Source organism: Lontra canadensis, unplaced genomic scaffold (assembly GCF_010015895.1).
Source record: "Lontra canadensis isolate GAN:19392208 unplaced genomic scaffold, GSC_riverotter_1.0 scaffold58, whole genome shotgun sequence".
In the NCBI taxonomy this organism is placed as follows: domain Eukaryota; kingdom Metazoa; phylum Chordata; class Mammalia; order Carnivora; family Mustelidae; genus Lontra; species Lontra canadensis.
Genome location: NW_022631052.1, coordinates 5,701,223 through 5,723,182, shown reverse-complemented (window position 1 = coordinate 5,723,182; position 21,960 = coordinate 5,701,223). Strand labels below are relative to the sequence as shown.

At 53.2% G+C, this 21,960-nt stretch overlaps 1 protein-coding gene across 1 annotated transcript in view; it reads right to left on the bottom strand.

The window, feature by feature from the left end:
- Positions 1–21,960, bottom strand: part of RBM19 (RNA binding motif protein 19) — a 117,035-nt gene that overhangs the window by 60,347 nt on the left and 34,728 nt on the right. Inside the window, exons 19-21 of the mRNA XM_032876213.1 lie at positions 20,977–21,056; positions 18,416–18,471; positions 15,558–15,674 (exon numbers count right to left, since the gene is read on the bottom strand). Of these exons, the coding sequence (XP_032732104.1) occupies positions 15,558–15,674; positions 18,416–18,471; positions 20,977–21,056 (253 nt within the window). The remainder of the gene's footprint in view (positions 1–15,557; positions 15,675–18,415; positions 18,472–20,976; positions 21,057–21,960) is intronic.

Here is a 21,960-nt window from a genome sequence, read left to right as displayed (position 1 = left end):
GGGAGGCCAGAGAAACAGCCTACTAACCCTGGATACCAATCCCGGGCCCCACAGTGAAATGTAGGAAGAGCTGAAACAAAATAGAATTCTGAGGCCCCGAGGCCCGCATAGCCATTCTGGCCTGCACCGAATGCTAGGCCACAGGCCCCCAAACTCCTGTGGTTCATGCATAGTGCTCTTGGTGTCTCGGTTCTTTTCTCATGGCATTTCTAGGCCAAAAGGAATATCTAGCAGTCTGCTTATGACAGCTCCACAGTCTAACCTCACGGCGACAACTTCACAGTAGTAGCTGGCACCATCTCTGAAAGCTGTCGCTACGTTTTCCTCAAAAATCTAAAATAGCCCACAGTGTCCCTGTGAGTTCAAAGAGGCACCCCAAGGTGCCTCGGTGCATAGTCTGGGAACCAAGTGCTGGGCTAACTGCGTTATTTTCATTACCTCATTAAATCTTTCCAATGACCCTGATGTGTATGTACTATGGTCCCCCTCTTACAGAAGCAGATACTGAGACTGAAGGCACCTAAGTGACTTATCCAAGTCCCATAGCCGATAAAGGAGGAGCCAACATTTGAACACTGATGTGGATCCAATGGACAACCAGGGCTGCCCTGTTCGGTGGCACAGGTTGAATACTATACAATTCTAGAGAGTGCCACTCTCACAGACTACAATGCTGATGCACTAAATCATTAAGCTAACAGTTGGTGTTAGATTTAGCACAAAGCCTTCAGCTGCAATAGCCCCTTCACGGAGCAGCCTCTTGATCTGACTTCCATAATCACCTTAAAGGGCCTCTGCCCACTTCCTTTCCCCAGCAAATTCAGATTGGTAGGACATGCAAAAGAACTCCCAAAGTTTCACTTAACCTTGGTAAGCAAGTGGCAAGACGATCAACTCCAATGGTATAAACTACATAAAAACTGGTGGTACTTATCTCAAACCACAAGTGGGCTTGGCAGAGAAAAAGATCTAGAGGTCTAAGTGGACCCAATAAGGATTGTGGACAGAAAAATCATGCTCTTATCAGAGCCTACTTAATAGAATGGAGTGTCTCAAAACGAGGCCTGCTGCCTCTCTGATAGATTTGGGCATATATGTGTATATATGTGTGTGTGAGGGTAGAGCCGGGTTAGGGGGAGGCTTAGTGACTTTGCACGGTAATTTAAAAATGTTTGGTTTGTATTTAGACAATCTATTAATATACATACATGCATATGTATTAGAACAGTGCTTAAAGAGACTTGAGACCCAGTGGTGCGGGCACAATGACTCCCAAAGACCTGGGTCGGAGGAGCCAGGATCTGTCTCAGGGTGACAGTGGACACTCTGTCGTGTGGAACCTGTCTGTGTGCATTCCGTTTTGCAACAAGAGAGTGATTAGCCAGAGTGAACAATGAAACGCTTTCTTGTTCTCAGTTCTGAAAGTAACTGGTTATCCACTCACTGATAATTTCCAGAAAACACTACAATGCTAACTTTTATTTTTAAGTGATCAGGACAGCTGTGCAGAACCACTGAGCGACACCATGCTAAGAGAGGCGTTAGATGACAGGCTGCATTTAGATAAGCCAGAGGTCTGATTCTGCTGAGCCGGCAGGTAGAGCCTTCGCGTCGGTATTCCAGTTCCGCGTGCATGCACTTATGCACACAGGCGCTCTCTGCATTAGGAGCTGCTGACGTCAAGGCACAAAGTAGATATAGATCTGGACCCCAGGCTACATCTTTCTAATACCAAAACCCACATTCTGACTTCAGTTCCCGCAAAACAAAATCATCCATCACACTAAAATAATGCTGTTCATTTGAATTTTATTGATTTTAAATTTTGTTTGTATTTAATCTGAAAACATGTTTTGGTTTTATAGTCCTAAGAGAACCATAAGCATAAGTTGTCGGTTTATTCTGCGTGGTACGTCTGTACATGGTTAAGTAAGATAATGATACAGACATTCCCATCACCGCTGTGGGGGAAGGGCCCCAAGAATTTTGTTTTTCTTCCAAAGGGCTCTTTGTACATTGCTCAAGAACTGGGATGGTGTTAAGAAACACTGCCACGGTCTGTGACTTTACAGACTGTCCCTTTAAATAGAAAACCCTTTCAGGGGCACCTGGGTGGCTCAGTGGGTTAAAGTCTCTGCCTTCAGCTCAGGTCATGATCTCAGGGTCCTGGGCTCCAGCCCCGCATCGCGCTCTCTGCTCAGCGGGGAGCCTGCTTCCTCCTCTCTCTCTGCCTGCCTCTCTGCCTACTTGTGATCTTTCTATCATATAAATAAATAAAATATTAAAAAAAAAAAGAAAAAAAAAAAGAAAACCCTTTCAGAGACCATCCCCCTCACTCTAGAGCGGCCTGGGGGAGGACCAGGAAGGCAAGATATCTTTCCAAAGAGCTCCACGCTGGGTGGCGGGGCCCCACCTCTCAGTGGACAGACTCGGGTGCTCTGGGAGCCCTCGGCACCACACAGGACCGCCGCATCGGGGCCAGAGAAAGGCCAGGGGCCTCACCAAGACATTGTCCTCACAGCAAACCACACACCGCTGTTAACCTCACCCTTCTCCAGAGATAGACCTGGAGTCCTAGGGATGTCCCCAGACCAGTGGTGCGGAAGACCTGGTTTTTAATGGTTTGAGCCAAGCATCCGCTTCCCCGCTAAGTCAAAACAGTCCCTTTCCCTCCTGGAGTTCACGTTTGTTTCTGTAACCCAGCACCTGGCACAGTCCCTGGCTCATTAGAGATGCTCAGTAAATATTTGCTAAACCGGCGGGTTATTTCTTAACTAAAAAGCAGTGTGTTGAGACCTCCCTTTTCCACGGGAGGCTCCGAGTCACGTGAGCAGGCAGAAGCTGCTCCTGCTCGGAAGCCTCCCAAGATATCCCGGGGCTCCTGCTGCCTTTCAGCACCCAGGATGCTGGAGACACGGAGCACAATTATCAGCTGCAACAAAGAGCCCACTGCCGGCCGCTCTCCTGGCAAGCCCAAACAAAGCACGGAGACCTTGTAACTGAAAAGGCCCTGAATGGAATGGGGAGAGAGGAGGTGTGAAAGCAAGGCTAGCGCAGGCTGTGGGGAAGGAATCAGGGTGCACGATACCCCTCCTCCCCCGGGGGACCTGCGTGCTCTCCCCAGGGTGCCCCGTCCCACCGTCTGGGCCTCTGTCACCTCCCTGGAATCGGGCAAGGCACGAAGGGAAAGATAATGTCAGCTGCGACCCAGGACCACATCTACAGAATCGCAAAGGAAAAGAACAACAAGAGGAAAACAAAAGTAGGCTTCCACATGGGCCCCGGTCTGGGACCGCCTCTAGCAGCCAGTGTGGCAGACGGAAACACAAAAGCTCCAGCCACGGTCAGTCGATGCATGCCCTGCTCTTAGGTGACTCCCTGTAGTTGCTTGCCTATCACAGAGGCTGCTCCCACATCCGCAGCAGACATCACCAATCAATTGCAGTGCTGTTTCCTGCAGAGCCCAGACAGCTTGGCTGTCCCCTGACCCAGGACACCGGGCAGCCATGACCAACAGCTTTGTGTCGGCTTGTGAGGAGGAAGCTGTCGGTCCCTGGCTGGCCTTGTCTGACCCCTTCACTGACTCATTCAACAAACAGAGACTCTGGAGAAGTCACGCAATTGCACAAGGTGACCTCAAGGGTGCAAGGCAGAGCTGGGCCAGAATTCAGGTCTCTTGACTCCCTGGCCGGTGTTCTGCTCACTTGGAAAATCACGCTGGCTCTTTTCCAAGCGGACAGCAGACTTCTGATGACCACGGCACAAGGACAACACGAAAAAGGAGAAGTCGGGTAACCCGGGTATCTCATCCGAGCAAGGGTTGCTTTCTCCTGGTTTGAGCAGCAGTAACTTTTACAGCCTCTGACCATCCCCTGGTGGATATACCGGTGGGCAGAGAGCAGGATAATTAAAAACGGGGAAGCAAAGGGTCTGAAACAGATTTTCTGCAAAGCGGACCTCGCGAATGAAGAGAGACTCACCCAGCGCACATCCCCATTAAACGCCTCAGGGATGTGCTCCTGGGGATCTTAAATGGTGAAGGGTACACTCTGAGAAATGTGGCTTTGTGACCAGCCTGCCGGGCCCAGTGTCTGGAGGGACAGAGATCAACAAGAGCCTGAGGAAGTCGTGGGCTGGTTTCTGAGCTCTTTGAGAAGGCAGGAGCCACACAGAATGGCTGTTTCCTTGCACTGCAAACAGTGGACGCTTAATATTCTTCTGTGGTCCCTACAGTGCCAGGTTCATGCATCAAATACACATATGAGGCCAGTTTCTTCATTTCCCTGGGTTCAATCAGCCTAGATTTAAGTGATAAAGTATATACTGTTTATACAGCATATAAAAGTTGGGGTAATTTCTCTTCCTCATTCCCACCCCCTCCTCACCTGGCTATCAACTGCGTGTCTGTTGAATGCTGATCTCCTTCCAACCAAAGGCCAAAGGACTCTCCGTTCTCTGACCACTCCCCCAGCCCCGGGATACTAATGCTGACAACATTGCGCGTGCAAGTGTCTTGAAGGGAGTGAGCCTGGCCTCTTACTCCACCAAAAATCCCTTTATAGCACGCTTAACAGAGAGTTGCCTTGGTCTTCACTTGCTTACCCCTGGTGACGGGCAACTCATTACTACAGGGTGTGGCCTTTTATAATCCTTTATGAATTTGGATGTTTGCTTTTTAAAAAACTTTTCATTCTGAAATAATTATAGACTCACAGGCGGCTGGAAGAAATAGGGAGATCTTCACACCCTTCACCTAGTCTACCCAGTGGTAACATCTTATAACACTATGATATCACAACCAGAAAATTGGCATTAATGCAATCGCTGACCTTAATCAGATCTCACCAGTTTTATGTGCACGCATTTGAGTATACGTACTAGTTCTACGCAATTTTACCACGTATAGACTCGTGACGACCAGTCAAGATACACAATACTCACTGCGGGGATCGCCTGTGCTTCCATTTCACAGACACCACCAGCCTCTCTTTCCCTCTGCCTAACTGATCCCCAATTAATGCTCCCCATCCCTCTAATCTTGCCATTTGAAGAATGTTATATGAATGGAATCACACAGTGTCTACCCTCTGGAGATTTGCTTTTCCCACCCGGCAATAACAGGTCAGAGATTTCACACAGGTTGCTGGGTGTACCGACGTTTTGTCCCTTTTTATTGCTTCGTAGTGTTCCATGTCATGGATGAACCACGGCTCATTTAGCCACTCGCCTGCTGAAGGACATTTGGGTGGTTTCTGGGTTTTGGCACAATGAATAAAGCTGCTATGGGCATCTGTATACAAGTTCCTCCCTCCCTCCCTCCCTCCCTTCCTCCCTCTCTTGCTTCCTTCTGTAGTAGCTTCAGTGAGATGCAATTCACACGCTGTGAGATCCAACTATTTGCAGTGTATGACTCGGTGGTTTCTAGTATACTCAGAGTTGTGGGTCATCACCAGGACTATAGAGAATTTTCATCAGCTTAGAAAGAAACCCCAAGTCCTTTAGCAATTGCCTCCCCACCCCAGTTCCTGATCCACAAGTAACCATTAATCCTAGAGCCTTCTATTCTGCATATTTTGTGTAAGTGACATCACGTAATACGCACTCTTTTGAGACTGGCTATTTTCCTCTAGCATGATGTTTTCGAGGCCCACCGCAGTATGGGTCGTGTGAGCACTCACTCCCGCTGATGGCAAGACACGGCTCCACAGACCTCACCTGGTCTACCCGCTTGCCGGCTGTTGGGCACGTGTACAGGTCTTTACATGAACTTCACTTTCCATTCCTCTGGCATCAACACACAAGAGCGGAAATGCCGGGGCACACAGTGAATGCGTGTGTAGTTTGGAAGAAAGTGCCTGTCCTCTTCCTGAGCCACTATACAATTTCACATTCCCGCTGGCAACATGTGAATGGGTCCAGTGTCTCAGCATCCTCAGTGGTGGTCCGTGCTCCTCCCGTTTTTTATCTTAGCCGTTCCAGCGGGTGTGTATTTTCACTTGGGCCAACTCCGGGTGGCATCTGCTGCGAGGACCAGCAGTCTCTAGGGCTTGCCTCTGTAGGCTGGCCAGCCTTGGGTCTTTAACCTGATGGAGCCGAGTCCGTGCGCCACCCCCCCCCCCCCCCCGCTGCCACAATCGCCCAAACCAAGTGGGCCCATATTGAGTTGGATCCGGGAGGCAACCAGGCTGTGGGGGTGGGGCATCTGGGATTTGGGCCAGGTGATTCTGTTGCGTTGCTTCCCACAGCTGGCTAATGGGAATGCTGGGGTTCATTCAGAACGCCAGATCTTCTTTCCAAATAAAAAGATGTCCTACAAGGACTGCTCCATTCTGTCCTTGGGACATTCCCTTCGAGGAAGAACTGATTCCTTGGCATGTTTGAGTTATGGCCTTGTAACGGTCATCCTCTTTCTGAAGGTAGCGATCCTGAGGGCAGGGCCAGCTCTCTGAAGTGGGCACAGGGTTCAGCTCACAGGCAGCACATGTTAAGTATTTGCAGACTGGCCTTCATAAGCAGCAGGGACACAGAAAATTTCAAGAGTGACGACTGCCAAGGACAGGCATGAGGAAAGAACTTAATACATGTGCCGGATGGGTCCAGGAAAGGGTTAAAAAGGCACATCTCTGTCCCTGGAACGTGCAATGTAAGAGCCTGCGCAGAAAGGGAGTGATGGGGAGTGTGAATCCGACTTTGCAACTTGCTTGGGGTTTTGTGGCCGGGCAGCCCTCTGCCTCGTGTGCTCAGCTTCGGCTCCCGAGGCTGCTCGCGGGGAGGAACGAGTGAAATCACGAGCACTAGAGCGCTCCAGGCCCTGGCAAGGAGCGGTGCCTCCCTCGCGTGGCAGAGAACACTGCCGAGTAGGGACATGGGTATGGCAACGCTGATGCGGTGGCCAACATCTGTGGATGAGCCAGAGCTGCTCCTGGAAGGAAGGCTCACGGGTACCCCTCGCACACGCGTGTGCACATGCGCAGAGTGAATGAGAAGCACAACTCTGGCACCACCACCGTGGCTGGGGGTTACGTGTGAGCATCATGGGGGAGGAAGTGCGAGGCACGCCGGGTGGGGCCGACGCCTCCCTAGTGCTGCAATCTACAACCCCCACCCCGAATGTGGCACATCACCCAGCCAGTCACCAGGAACCCCAAACATAGGAGTCGTCCTCCATTCCTGTCTCTGTTGCAGGAGACCCACGAAAACCATCGAATCGCACCCACGGACCGACCCAGCACCCATTTCCACCGCCCACACCTGGTCCAAACCACAGTCCCTCGGGCCCAGGCGGCTGCAAAAGAAACCACCTTGCAGGTCTCTGCACGCCTGCTCGGACCCTCTTTTCTCAAGCTCTTTTACAAATGAAGTCACCCACCATTCCCTCCACTCAGAACCTCTCGTGGCTATGGAATAAAACACAAAGGCCTGAAGTGCAAAGGGCCGAGAATGGTCAAGGCAATCTTGGGGAAGAACAAAGACACCAGACATCAAGCTCTTACAAAGCCACAGTAATTAAGACGGTGTGTATTGGCACCGGGATAGACAAATAGACCCAAGGAACAGATTAGAGAGTCCAGAAGCAGACCCTCACATACACAGTCACCTGATTTATGACAAAATCAATACCGCAGAGCGAGGGGAAAGCATGGCCTTCGCAATAAATGATGTCGGGCCAATTGACTATCCATCGCAGGTTGGGCGGGGGGCGTGGGGAAGTACCTCGATCTCTACCTCACACCATATACAAAAATCAATTCCAGAGGGACTGCACACCCAAATGTGAAAGGTCAAAGCTTTTACAGGAAAATAGGAGACTATGTTCGTGAGCTTGGAGGAGGCAGGGATGACTTAAATAGGACACAAAAGGCCTGAAGGCAACTATGAAGGGAACTACGAAGGGGAAAAGTGACAAATGTTAAGATTAAGAGCCGTCTGTTCATCAAAGGACACCACTGAGAGGACATCATTAAAATACTCACAGAATGGGAGAGGGAGGGACTGCTACCATATATCAACCACAGGACTTGAATCCAGAACACGTAAGATTATACAGAAAGTAATTAGAAAAATAATAAGGAAAAAAAACCAGCCAATCCCATTTAAAAAAAAAATGGGCAGAAGACTTGAACAGGCATTCCACAAGTCTCTCAACACATGCTCATAAGGATATGACAAAACAATTGATTTCCTTAAGCGCAAATTAAAACGACAATGTGAGGATGCCGTTACATACACACCGGAATGGCTACAAAAGACAGACAATACCAAGTGTCGGTGAGGACAGAGGGCAGCTGGAACACCCAGACCCATGGGGAGGTACAAACTGACAGAGTTTCTTTGGAAGCCCGTGTGGGATATTTACTAAAGTTGCAATATGCACACTCAGTGACCCAGCAATTCTAGTCTTACAGGGACACCCACAAAGTCGCGTGCACGAGGTCACCAAAAGACACAGGCAATATTCACAGGAGCATTCTGTACTACACTACATGGCCCCGAGGATGAACAGATCACACGACAACATAACAACCCAGAAGAATCTTACAACCAAAAATGTTGAGCAGAGATGCCAGACGCCAAAAAGGAGAAAACGGTGTGATGCCAATAACATAAAGAACAAAAACAGGCCACGCAAACACATGTGTTCAGAAGTCAGGGGAAGGGTGGGAGGGCAGGGAGTGAGTGGGGGGCAGTGATGGGAACAGGGCACCAGACAGAGAGCGGGCTGGGAAAATTCTGTTTTTTGAGCTGGGTGCTAGTCACACCTGAATAACAAGTTTAAAAACCAGCCACAGCCCTCCTCGTGGCCCACAAGACTGTGCCCCTGCCCAATCATCTCATCTCAGGGCTGCCCCTATGCTCCTCCTCACCCTGCCCATCCCCCTCAGGGGCCAAGCTCATTCCCACCTCTGGGCGTGGCACCTGCCGCAGCTCCCCGCCCCCGGAGGCAGCTCACTCCTTCATACCCTCAGGTCCCCACAAGAATGTCCCCTCCTCAGAGAAGCCTCCCCGACTGCCCGTCTAAGACCTCCAGTACTGGGTGAGATGTGTCCCCCAAATTCATGCCCAGCACAGCTTATGCACAGGATCGTACTGGAAATCAGATCTTTGCAGATGTGATCGTGTAAGGTGGAGTCATACTGCGTTTGGGTGGGCCCTAAATGCACCGACTGCTGCCCCCAGCTCTGTGGAGAATGAATGCGGGCATTCATACAGTCTTACAAACTCCGCAGAGCGGGAGGGAGGGATGCGTGGGCAGAGCTCAGAGGACTTCCGGGGTGGCAAAAACACTTCCGAGGATACTATCACGATGGCTACACGTCATTACACATTTGTCCACCCTCATGCCCACTGCAGACTCTGGGGGACAACAATGGATCAGTGCAGGTTCGCTGAATGTAACCAGCGTCCCACTCTGGTGGGGAAGGCAGATAACGGGGAGGCTGTGTATGGGGGGAAGGGGGTACGGACACTGCATACCTTCCTCTCAATTGTGCTGTGACCCTAAAACTGCTCTTAAAGAGGATCTTAAACAACAAAGTCCTTAGCAAAGCAGGAGAAAGGGACATCCCCGATGTGAAAACGGGTCAGGGTAGGGGAAGGCGCCTGCAGAGGTGAACACGGAAACTTGGAGTGGGGCCTCACATCTCAGCTCAACGGGGGCCAACGGGGCGACAGTTTCACCTGTAAGGTCTGTATGTTTTATAAAAAGGGACAAAAACATTACGATATCTGGGTAATTCATCTAGAAGACAATGCCAAAAACCCCAAGGGCATGCCCCCGCTCTGCTGGAGTCCTACGTTTAACTTATCCAGGGATCAGCAAACATACCCCATAAAGGGCCAGACCGTCTGTGTGTAATGTGCTTGTGGGTCGGCTGGTCTCAGACACAGCTACTCGACTCTGTGGCCACGGTGGGAGAGCAGCCGGCCGGCACCGGCATGAATGATGGTGGTCCCACGTGAGGGGTGCAGTGGCCTCCATTTGGGGGCCCCTTGTAGGGGCACACGTGTGGGGATGACCTATGTGGGCAGGGGCAGCCTCCTTACCCCACCCCTTGTAGAACGTGGCCGAGGGGTTTCTCTCCCCTCCATCAACACCCCTTCTCCAGTGGCCCTTCTGGGCTGCCCGAGGAAGGCTGCGTGGTGCAGATCTTCTCCCCTATGGAGGCTGGCGAGCGGGAAGTGGCTGCGTCAGTCCCAGGCCTCCGCAGAGAGACGCCAGGGCTCTTAGCTTTTGGAAAAGCACAGGTGACAACCAGGAGTTAATCAGGCGGTAACCCCACACCTGGGTGAGGGGAACAAGGTGGGGAGCATGTGAGGGGAACTTGGCAGGCAGGCTATCCTTGGCCCTCCCTCCACGGTCACGGTCACTGTGAGAGGAAATTAGGAGGAGAGAGGCCAGGGACAACGGACATTGTCCACAAAGCAGGCACAACAGGTGCACTGGGGACAGGAGATGCAAGCCGTGTAATTAAGGCCTCTAGACACCTGTTGGGAGCTCACCCATTCACACCCCTAGCAGGTGGTTCACACCTCCGAGGAACGGAATAACCAAAAAAAAAAAAAAAAAAAAAAAGAGGATCAGAGATCAGAGGAAGACAGGAGGAAAGATATGAAAGCTCTCCCCATCTGTAGCCCACAGCCACTGCCTAGCCCCCTGAGGCAGCATTTCTGCTAGAAGCTCCCACCGAACTCCCCTGACCCTTATGGAGAGTTTCACGGAGCTGGGCAGGTCTCCAGAGTGAGAGAGACTGGGTGGTGCCCCTGCAGAGCTGTGTGGCCCTGGGCAAACTCCCTAACCACTCTGTGCCTCACGCATCCTGTTTTTATTAGGATTCCATAAGCAAGGCTGTGCAGAGCGTATTATGTGCTTAGCAAAGATTTATCGAGCACCCTCTGTGTGCCTGTGGACAGAGCAGTGACCACAGTGGCTGAGATTACAGTCTGGGGGGCTGGGGTGGGTCAGGGACACTAAACCATAGGGACAGCTCTCCAAGGTGGGGCTGTGAGGGGGGCCAGGAGTTTGAGAGACCACGACAGGCTGAGCCGTGCCGCCCAGGGATGAGCTGAAGGCGTATTTTAAATCGTTAGTTCCAGCGGGCATGAATCAGGCACCATTCCGGTGGCTTGCAGGCAGGACTGGATCGCCATTTGCAGGGTCCAGTGTGAAACAAAAACTTAGGGCCTCTTGTCCGGACGGTAAGAATTTTAGGACAGCGACACCAGACACTGAAGCTAGCCTGGGGGTCTCGGGGCCACCTGGTCACGCACACTCAAAGCCCGCCCTGCTGGCAGAAATTCCTTCCCAGAGGATCACTGCCTTTCATGAGCTGAGCAGCCCAAACCAAGGCTGCCCATGGGGACACCCATGTACCTCTCTGCACCCTGGGTTCCTCCTCCAGGAGAGGCACAAGCAGCTCTCGCACGTGGGACGTGGTCAGTCACTGTCCAACAGCTCCTGAGAGCTGAAAGCCGAACCATCCCGTTCCAAGGCGTCTGTGCTGCCTCGGGCTCAGCCCTTGTAACTCGGGTAGAACAAGTCCTGTGCATCAAATGCTCTGCACTCGAGTTTGTGCGCAAGGACAGGGGCGGGGGCCACAAGCTTTAGGTGGGGTACACGCTTAGGCCCCATCTGTGGGACTGTTCTCTGAACCATCCTCTGTCCCAGGGACTCCAAATCCAGGCTTTCCCTTGGAGGTGAGCAAAGCACCCCGCAGATCCACAGGTCCGCACACACGCCTACCTACCCCAGAGCAAACCCAGACAGGAAGGGAAGCTGATTCCCCCTTCTTCTCCTGGAACGGATACTGGCTTAAGACTGTACACACAGCACTGTGAACCAGGGGGCCGTTTCCACCCCTGCTCCAGCTACGGGGTGAGGAGTCTGCTCCCGGCACATATGCAAATACCTACACACTCTAGAGAATCCCCGTTTGTCTTCTGCGTTTCCTTTCTGGGGTGGAGAGACCTGTGTCCCCCCGTACTGACTCTCTCCAGCCCAGAACCAGCTGCAGAGGGAAAGGATCACAGGGCAGGAGGGACATACTTAGAAAAGGAGAAAAATCACTAAGAAAATGCCCCAGAGGACCGCTGAGGCTCTGCACTGCCGTCAGGCTGTCCAAGGTTCTAAGTCCGGTGCCACCGGTTTCGCGCTGTTCGATAACCACAGCTAATGTTTATCAACCACTGGCCCCACAGCAGGCCCCGTATTAAACGCTCCGCAGGCAGAATCCCTGAGGCAGTCACGGGGTGTGGGAGCTGGGTGCCAGCGAGCCGGCGGAAGGCCCCGGGGCGGGAATCTGGGCTGGGGAACGGATTTCCTCCCTGGGAAAGGGAGGCAACACTGCTTCGCAGGCCTGTTGTGGGAAAAATAGACCTGTACTAACGCAGAGCAGTGCCCAGCACAGGTTGGGCTGGAAAACGTTACTGGATGAGGACAAACGCTAACATTTTTACTGCACCGTCCTCGTAAATGACAGCATGCGCCATCAGCAGCGTTCCTACTGTTACTTGGTGCCAGGGGAAACTGAGGCCCAGAGGGGCGGTGGCAGAGAAGAGAAGCGCTGTCTCCTAATCCACTGCTGTGTCTGCTCTGCCTTTTCTAAAGCGGGAGCCTCGAACTGTCCCAGGTACGATCCCGCAGGGATGCGGCTCTGTGGTGGCTCTCGGCCCGTCGCGGCTGGGTTCAAGGGGCTGCGCTGTGGTGCAGGCAGGCCCGACTGCAGGCTGCTGGCCTCCAGGGACGGCGCAGGCAAACACTGCCTTGGTGGGAAGCTGCTGCCCCAGCTTACAAGCAAGGACCCAGGAGGCGGGGGAGGGCGGGCGAGCTGCCACCCCCCCCGTGGGTGCTCTTGACTATGCTGTCCCATGGCTCTACGCTCACTCCTGTGCACCCTGAGTGTGTCGCTGTCCGACTGTCGCTGTCGCTTTGCTCCCTGGGCTCTCACAAACAGTGAAGTCTCAGGGGAGGAGCCCATCTCTCCTAGAACAGCTACATGCCCGACACCTAGCACAATGGCCGGTAGGAACAATACGTTCACAGGACAGTGGTTCCACTGACATGATCTCGGGGGCAGTGTCCTTCCAGACCCGGGAGATGGATAGCAGGCTGTAGAGAGGAGTGACTGTGAGCCATGGCTCTGGGATAGACCACTGAACTCCAGTCCTGGCTCAGCTGTGCATCCTAGGCAGGACACTTCACGTACCCAAGGTCTCCAGCATCCTTCCGGGTGCAAAACAGGGATGAGCATCCCTCCGGCGAAGCAGGGCTGCACAGCTTGAAGGAGAAGACACGGCACCAGCAGATCCACAGCCAGAGCCCAACGCAGAGCAAGCGCTCCATCAGAGGGAGCCAGGATTCTGATAACAGCTGCATGGACAAGCCCGCAAAACCTGCCTACGAAATGGACCAGGCTGGTTCCCCTCAATCCCGAAATCCTCCCCTGGCTCTGACCTTTGCCGGCCACTGGCTTTGTCTGAAATCGGGTCTGTGGTTTCACGGACAAGCTTAGCCCTCCTGAGAAGGCTCACAGCGACCCCTGCTGCCCGCTGCTGGGAACTGCCTCCACCCCCAGCCCGAGTGCACAACAAAGCAAGGTGAGCCCTCCAAGACGGTTTTCCATTCGTTTCTAAGGGCTGGCGGGAACTACCGTCACAACAATGGCAGGGGGAAGAGACTCCGCGTGAAATTATGTTCGGTGGACACTAATTCCCTGTCTTCTCAAAATAAATATAAAGCGAGAGATCAAACACAGCGCTTTTCCTTCCCGTCTTGGTCTTTTGTTTCCCTGGATAAGTGTCATCCTAGATACACTGCGTAAACAAGTGAAACTGTCATTTCGGCGGGATACTATTTCCTGATCAACATGTGCTGTTTGCAGCAATCCTGTTTTGATCTGGCAGTTCTTAAATTGGACTCTCTTTTAAAAAGCAGAAGCATGTTAAAACAAGCAGGCGCGTAGGGCTGAGGATACGGGCTCTCCTGTAACGACCTCGCTTGCATACTCCTCTTGACTCGTCTCCCTGGGTGCGGGGAAATGGAAAATGTCCCCCCACAGGTTGTGACCCCATCTCACCAGGCTGTTGCTGCCCCGCGGGGGACCCGGGATCACAGCTAAGACTCAGCTGCTAGGAGCCGGCAGGGATGGCGTCTGCACCAGCACCCGCTAACCACGCCTGTTAATGAACGGCACGCCAGCAGACGGTGTGGCACAGAGGCGAGAGGGATGGCGAGTTTTGAAGCAAATCCCACAAACGGCTCCCTACCCTTTACACCAAATGAGTGCACAGCGGTAGAGTGCATACAAAGATACTTCTTTCTAGTCCCCAAAATACAGGATTTCTAGTTTGCATCCACAACTGACCTTGGTAAGTTAATCCAATGAATAAGATGCTGACCGATGATTTTAACGCAGACCTAGCTCTCTCCATCCCGCAGACCAGGAGGCTGTGGGTTCCAAGGGGCCCCTGACAATCTGTTTGGTTGGGGCTAATTTCAACTGTCATTACATTCTGAGGGCTGGATGGTCTCTCTCTGCCACCCAGCACCTGCCTGGGGAGGGCCCTGGCTTTAAACCTCTTCCTGTAATGCCCTCCATAGAGACGTCCGATCCAGGGCTTGGCTCTGGGTGCTACCTCACTAATCTCCAATGCTCAACCGTGCAATGTCTCAGCACGGGGGTTGCAAAGTGGTGGCTCTTGGGTTATATCTGTCCACAGACAGATACTTTGTCCTATACAAATTAATTGCCAACTTATTCCCTCCAAAATCTGGACTGCTTGGTTTCTCTTTCGAAATGTGGGAAAACTGGTCTGATTACACCCACCTTTCTGCAGAGCATCACGACTGGCCTTCCAGCTGCCAGTACTCCCCAAGTCTGCTCTTCCAGGTCCCAGAACCTGGAATTTTTGACCCTGTACTAGCGTCTGCTGATAGACGGCATTATTTATACAGGTGATTCATTCTTAATGCGAAACGGCCTCTCCGTAAGTAGCAATGTAGACAGAGGTGCCCAACTCTGGCTGGTCGGTAGAACCAGAACCCCTGGGGAGCTCTGATCAAAATATCAGTGTCTGTCCCCTCCCCTGCCCACCCCCCACCAACAAAATCCAGCTCCCTGGGGGTGGAGTCTGAGTAAAGGTATGTCTATGAAAGTCACCAAGTGACTCGAAAATACCAAGAAGGCGGAGAACCACTGGCTTAGACCAGAGGAGTGCCTTGGGAGGACAAACTTCAGGCGGAGAGTGGGCAGAGCTGACCTTTAGCCACGTGGCTCCCGCCCCGACCTGCTACGTGTGCGGATGGAGATCAGCCTCCCTTTCTTTCTGTCTCACCTCCGGAGGAGGCGGCCTGGCTGTTGCGAGATTTTTCTGTGCACTGCTCTGGAAAGCAGTGCGTGAGTTCGAGGCAGATATATCAGAGGCAGCCGAAAGATGACCTCTGAAAGACCACGGGCCGGCCTCTGGCTGAGCCATCAGAGGACCACAAGGCCACCTCCTCCAAGGATCCAGCGGCCTCCCCACCCACAACCCGCGCCTCAGACCGAACCAGCGCTTCTCACCTGAAGAGCTCACGGATCTCCCGGCTGTCAGCTTGGAACGGGATGTTGCGCACCAGGATCTTGGACGTGGTCTGCTTTCTGGGAACTTGTTTCTTGCGAGCGGATGTCAGGGCTGGCCTGGACGGTCGGGGGAAAGGGTTTGGGTTATTCGGGATGTAGGCTGCCCTCCACAGACTCCCCTGCCTTCCCTCTCTGTGCAGGTGAGGGAGTCAAGGAGTTGCTGTGGACAAGGCAGAGATGAAATGGGAGGGAAGTGGTCTCCTGTGGGGGACATGACCATGTTCTCAAAACGGCCGTGGACCAGTCAGGCCACCTGCCCACCTTTGGGTCTCTCCTGCCCATCATCTGAGAGACCCAGGGGCCAGCAGGGACTGGAGACAGGAACCCTGACGAGAGTGAGGCCCGTTCTACACCATATCCAGTCTCCACTGTCCCTTTAGGGGTGCAGCAAGACCCCAAGTGGCCCACAGGGCTTATCTGAGACTTTCCACCACTCACCCAAGGGGCATCATCCCAAAGCCCTAGAGCAGTTTCTGGCCTGGGACATAGGCTGGGGGTTAGAGAGGAAACTGATCCGGGGGCTCAGGGTCCTCTCCAACGTGTCCCCATCTCACATGTGCTCCTGCATCACAATGGAGCCGGGCTGTGAGAAAGAAGCTGGTAATTGGGCTATGGAAGCCAAGTCGGACACACAGGATCTGAGTGATCTTGGGCAAGTAACTTGGCCTCTCTGGGCCTCCGTTTCCTCAACGGCACAATGGCCTTAATAAAAGGGCTGGCCTCATCATAGTGTTTGAGGACCTGTCGAACACTCTGCACGGTGCCTACCATGAGCTAAACGTTCCGTAAATGGCGGCAAGTTGTCATAAAGACGACTGTTACCACTTGCTGCCTTCGGTAAGGATCACCACGAAAACAGCAACTCACCCCCCCACCCAGGCTGTGTTTTCCTTTCTGGCACTCGCCACCACCTAACCGCATCGTGTGTATTTGCTCGTGTTTCCCTTTGCAGTCTGTCCTCTAGGCTGTGCTGTCCAATATTGTGGCCACAAGCCACATGTGGCCAGTTAAATCTACGTGAAAACAAAATTCGAAATTCAACCCCTCCGTTGTGGGAGAGCCAGCCTCCAAGATGGCCCCTGTGAGCCCTGCCTCGCAGTATTCATGCCCCTGGGGAGTCCCCTCCTGGGCTCTGTGTGACCAATGGAAGACAGACACCAACAGTGACTCCTGAGATGAGGTCGGCAAAGAAACTGTTGCCTCCTTCTTGCTGCCCCTTGGATCCCTCAGTCTGTGGGAAACAGGAACACAGGCTGTGCCAACAGCCGTGTGAGGGCACCATCTTGGAAGGGGACCTTTAGTCCCGGGGGGCCTTCAGATGAGGCTGCAGCCCTGGCCGACATCCTCACGGTAACCTTGAGAGACCGGGAGACGGAAGTCCCCCGCTAAGCTGCTCCCGAGTTCCTGAGCCACAGAGACCATAGGATAATAAATGTTTGCTGCTTCCAGCTAGGCCTGGGATACCGTTATGCAGCTATAGAAAACACAACCGCCCCCCGCCCCTTAAGTGCTCAAATGCCACAAGTAGCAAGGCCGCTGTATTGGATGGCACAGATGCAGAACATCAGAGAGGAATGCCGCCACTGTAGAAGGTTCTACCAAATACACGGCCCCAGTACGTGAGCACCGCAAGGAAACGCCATTCCCAGCAACTGGGCAGAGTATCCAGAACACCACAGGTTCTCTCTGGCGTTTTGTTGAAAAGAAAGATGACTCGATCAGCACTGGCTGGGCACTGAAAGCTCGCAAGGTGACTTTAGCTTGACTCCCTGCAGACAGGATATGGAAAGGAAAGATCGCCACCGCCGGCGGAGTGCTCATGGGCATGGCATATGCCAGGCGCTTCACGCACACCCTCCAGCTGGTGCGTTTTACTTCGCAGGCCAAGTCAGCCACCCAAGGCCACCTGGCTCTGGGACTGGAACCCACAGTTGTGGGGCTGAATGCCTGGAATCCCACTGTTCCCTCACAGCTCAGGAGCCCATCCTGAACCAGGCCTTCTTCTCCCAAAGGGTACTCCCTTGGCACAGACCGGGCTGGGCAAAGGATAACAGAGGTGGCGTTGGGGCTGGGTTCACGAGCAACTTTGAGAACAGAGAGGGAAGAGAAAGCAGCGGCTCCAGGCCAGCCCCCGGCGGCTCATCGGCTCAACGACCACAACAAACAAACAACCTGCTGGAAACTACCAAAGAAACATCTCAAACCGGCCCTAGGACCGTCAGAGGCACCTCAGGGGGATCAGCTCATTTAGATGTACGAGTGGGCAGAGGACAGGAACAAAAATAAATTCTTAGGAAAAAACCCCACTACTTCAGGAAACTGGTCACTGGACAGACTGGTCTGTCTCCGTCTCTAACACCGAATCTCTTTTGAATTAACTAGAGGCTGTCTCTGGGCTCTGTTGTCCAGCTCCAGGAGAGAAAGCCCCATAAAGGCAGATGTCTGAGTTTTTCTTGCTTCTCTTGTTCATCCAAAGCCCCAGCAACCTGCAACTCATTGGTGGGTTATTTGTATCACCAAGATGGGCAGGACATGGTTATTTTTCCTATTCTTGCTCCTTCGATGACAATACATGTGCGTGAAGCATTGACTCAAAGACGGGAGCAGTCCTGGTTCATCACAGAAACGGGCCTCAGGGCTGGCAAATGGGTCACCAGCTTCATGAAGAAGAGTCCCACACAGTGAGGGGTTCCGGCTGGGGTGGGGGGCGGGGCGGTCATGGCAAGGGTCTAGGGCACCAGCACCAGGCAGAAGGGACTGCCCCGGGTCAAAGCAAAGACGGGGCATTGAAGACTCACTTGGTGGCTCGTTCCGAGATCCTCACTTCCAGCTTGTGGCCGTCCACAACGTGACCCTAAGAGATAAGACAACATAGCCTGTCACTCTGTCCTCCCAGAAATACTCACCCGTATCCCCTGTCCTTCATCAGAGCGGGCTTCTGCAGAGGGGAAGGGAAATCTCAGAAGGAAGATGTTCTCAGGCAGAGGGGCCAGCTGGAATCAAGGACAGAGAACAGCTTCTCCTGGAAATGGCTCACGCCGAGCCCAGGCAGCAACTGCTGGTCATGGAGACCCAGCCTTCCGATGTCCTCTCAAGCCACGTGTGGGCCTTGACCTTTATGCCACTGGAGGGACACAGAATTTTCCATCGTGTGTAAGCGTCTGCAGGCAAAGGAAGCCCCTTCGGTCTGGCTTGCAGAGCGAGAGTTCAGGTTAGATTGGATGCTTAAGAAAAAAAAAAAATTTCTAACCCACAGAGGAGTTGCAAGGAAAGCTAGGCTCTCGCGTGGGTCCCTTAAGGCAAAACTGGCGAATTAACAAAATCACCCTTGAAAATCGCTTAAATCTCCCATAAAATACACCACGCATAGTTCCATGTAAACAATTCTTGGAGGCAATGTGCGCGTATGTGTGCGCACAGGGAGGTACAGAACGTAATGCGGGAGGCATGGGGGGTGGCGTTTTACCGAAGCCTGCAGCACGTGGCACGTGGTAACGAGGCTGGACCTCCAGCGACTCTTCAAAAACAACAAGAAATCACACTCCAGAGATCTGGTAATGCTTGCCTCCCCACGAGGAAGCAACTGGGCCAAAGCCAAGAAGTAGGTGCCCCTTCAGGCAGGCCCCACGTGCGGGGGTTCTGTTCTGGGTGATGCCTGCCTCTTTGTCCCTTATGCTCCCCCCCCGCCCCCCCCCGCCCCGCCATCACAGAGGACATGTGAGTCTGAGCCCCGGTGGAGACCAGAGGGCCTCTCAAAGACAGCAGAGGCCCCAGGGGGGCTCCCTTCCCCATCGTCCTACCCCAAACCAACTCAGCCCTTTGTGAAGTGGCTTTGAGCCAAGGTCATCAAAATTCTACAAAAACAATCATATCAGCCAAGTGCCCGGCTACATTTCCGATAGCCCCGAGGCCATTCCCTGCAGGAGAAGCTCTGCTGGGCCAGAGAGGGGGGCCCTGAATGGGCGTCCTTTCCACACTGAGAACAGCCCAGCTGGGCCCAGCCCAGGTGCATCTCGCACAGGGAGAAGGAGAGCCAGGGAATGGTGTGTTGCCGGCTGTGCCCTGCCTTATAAACTGGGCTCTATTTTACCTTCTCACTGCTGGGCCTCATGCCGGGCAGGCCATGTCCTCCCTTTTTCTTGGGCCACAGTTCTCTCCTCCCTAGAGAACTGGACATGTAACATCCTGAATATGGCTTAAAAGGGTCCCTGAGTCTCTGGACGCCCTTCCATGGACTTGGGTCTAGAAGCCTGATCTAGAGGAACGATCACGAGTACTCTGGCTGCAGGAGGGAAAGGCAGGTGGCAGCGGGGAGCACGTGGGCCTATAGAAAGAAAGAGGTACGTGGAGGGGGGCACTCCTCCTTATCCCCTCCGCCGAAGGCCCTGGGGCTGGGGGGCAGCGGGGAAGAGCGTTGAGGACACTGTCCCGAGCAGAGGCCTGGCTCACTGTAGGGCACAAATCCCAGGCTGTCCCACTCCCCCTCCTGAGGGCCCTGCAAGAAAGCACTGTTCTTTTCTCTGAAAAGGATGCGGAGTCTCTCTGTCCAAACAGCTTGGAGTTGAGATCCCTTGTCCCCACTGCCTCCACCCCGGCCCAGGCCAAAAGCCTTTCCTGCCTGGATGACTCAGTGATCCACTCTCTGCACAGCAGCTCGAGTGACTGACTGGAAGCATAAACCAGTCCCCTCCCCGGTGTGCTCCAAGCCCTCTGATGGAATCTCACTGCCTTACACTGGATTCCATGGTCCTTAAAATGCCTACAAGATCCAGATCTAGGTACCACCCACCCCACATTTCCTCCTGCCACACTGGCCTCTATCTGCCTCTCAAACAGACTCAGTGTACTCCTATCTTAGAGTCCCTGCCTCAGGCCCTTTGCACACGCCGCCCCCGCCAGACTGCTTCCCCCAGATCTTTATGTAGCTGACTCCTTCTTGTCAATTAGGTATTAGCTCAACTGTCACCTCCTGAGAGTGGCCTCCCCTGACCACACAGTGTAAAGTAGCCCTCCCAGCCCATCCAAGTGCCTGCTTCATTTCCATCCAAGCACTTCTCATGACCTGGTCCAGTGTATTTACTCAGAGGTCTGCTCTGCCAGGCTTCCCCACACCAGGCACAGAGCTGTGGCTTAATGAACACACGGCAGTGATGACAGAGTGCTGAGGAGGGTTCTTAATTTTTCTTGGGCCACAGTTCTCTCCTCCCTAGAGAACTGGAGGAAGTGAGGGGCCCAGGAAAATATGCACTTCTTTGCACTCTCACTCAATTTCGGGAGCACTGACAGGTGGGGACCCCTCACCCCGCCTCCACTACCTGCCAAGTGCCTCTGGGGACGTCGGCTGAAATCCCCACCTTACCTGGAGCTGCCTGAGAGCCTTCTGGGCCTGCTCTGGCTTCCTGTATTCCACGAATCCAAATCCCATGGAGAGCAGCGCTCCTGAAGGAGAGAGGCAGAAATCACTGGGGTGAGGTGGGGCGGGGAGGGCAAGAAGGCGAAGGAAGCACAAGCCCAAGTGCAAGGGTTCCAGCAGGCCCCTGGGCGTCCACTCTTTTCTCTCTTCCTCATAACCCTCCTTCGTTTCCAAAAAGACTTCCGCTCCTGGCTTGCCATAGATTACCAGTCATCTTGAAGAACCAGTCGATGAAATTATAGAGCCGTCACCTGAGGCCCAGTTGACTGTTAATTAACAGATGACTGACATGATAATTAACTTAGTAATAGAATTCCGCCTTTGGGAGGGAGAAGGAATGAACACGGATGACCATAGCTATGACAAGTGGCGCAGCGTCTGCCTAGGCCGTCCGCCGCTTCCACACATGAGGCAGAAGATGAATATGTGTGTGAAAGCCAAAGGCACCGGAGACTTCCCCTTTGCAGGTCTTTCCAACCATCCGATTACGGCTGCTCCTGGGTTTCAGATGCCGAGGTCAGATGGGGAAGGCGGCTGCATTGTACAGACCTCTCTGGTCCCCTCCTTCTAAGGCTGTGAGGAGCAAGGGAGAGCTCAGAAGTTTATTGGACACACTTGCTTCCCGACTTGAGGTCTGTGCGTGTCCTGTATGTATGTAGAATTGGGGGGGCGGCTTGTATTTTATGGGGCATTTGTCTGGTTACACTTTGCCCTACAGCCAGAATGTGACATGTGCCTACTTCCCCCCAACCCAAAGTTATACAGATGTGTTCATTTCATTCTTCCGTTTTGTCACAGTTGAACTCAGAGGGCTGGCTCAAGTCTGATGGGTCCAAATGAGGACTGAGATATACACCTTCAAGTTGCTCGCTGGTCCCATCTTTGCCTCTACTGTACTGTTTTAAGACCTGAGCCCCGACCGTGTGGACC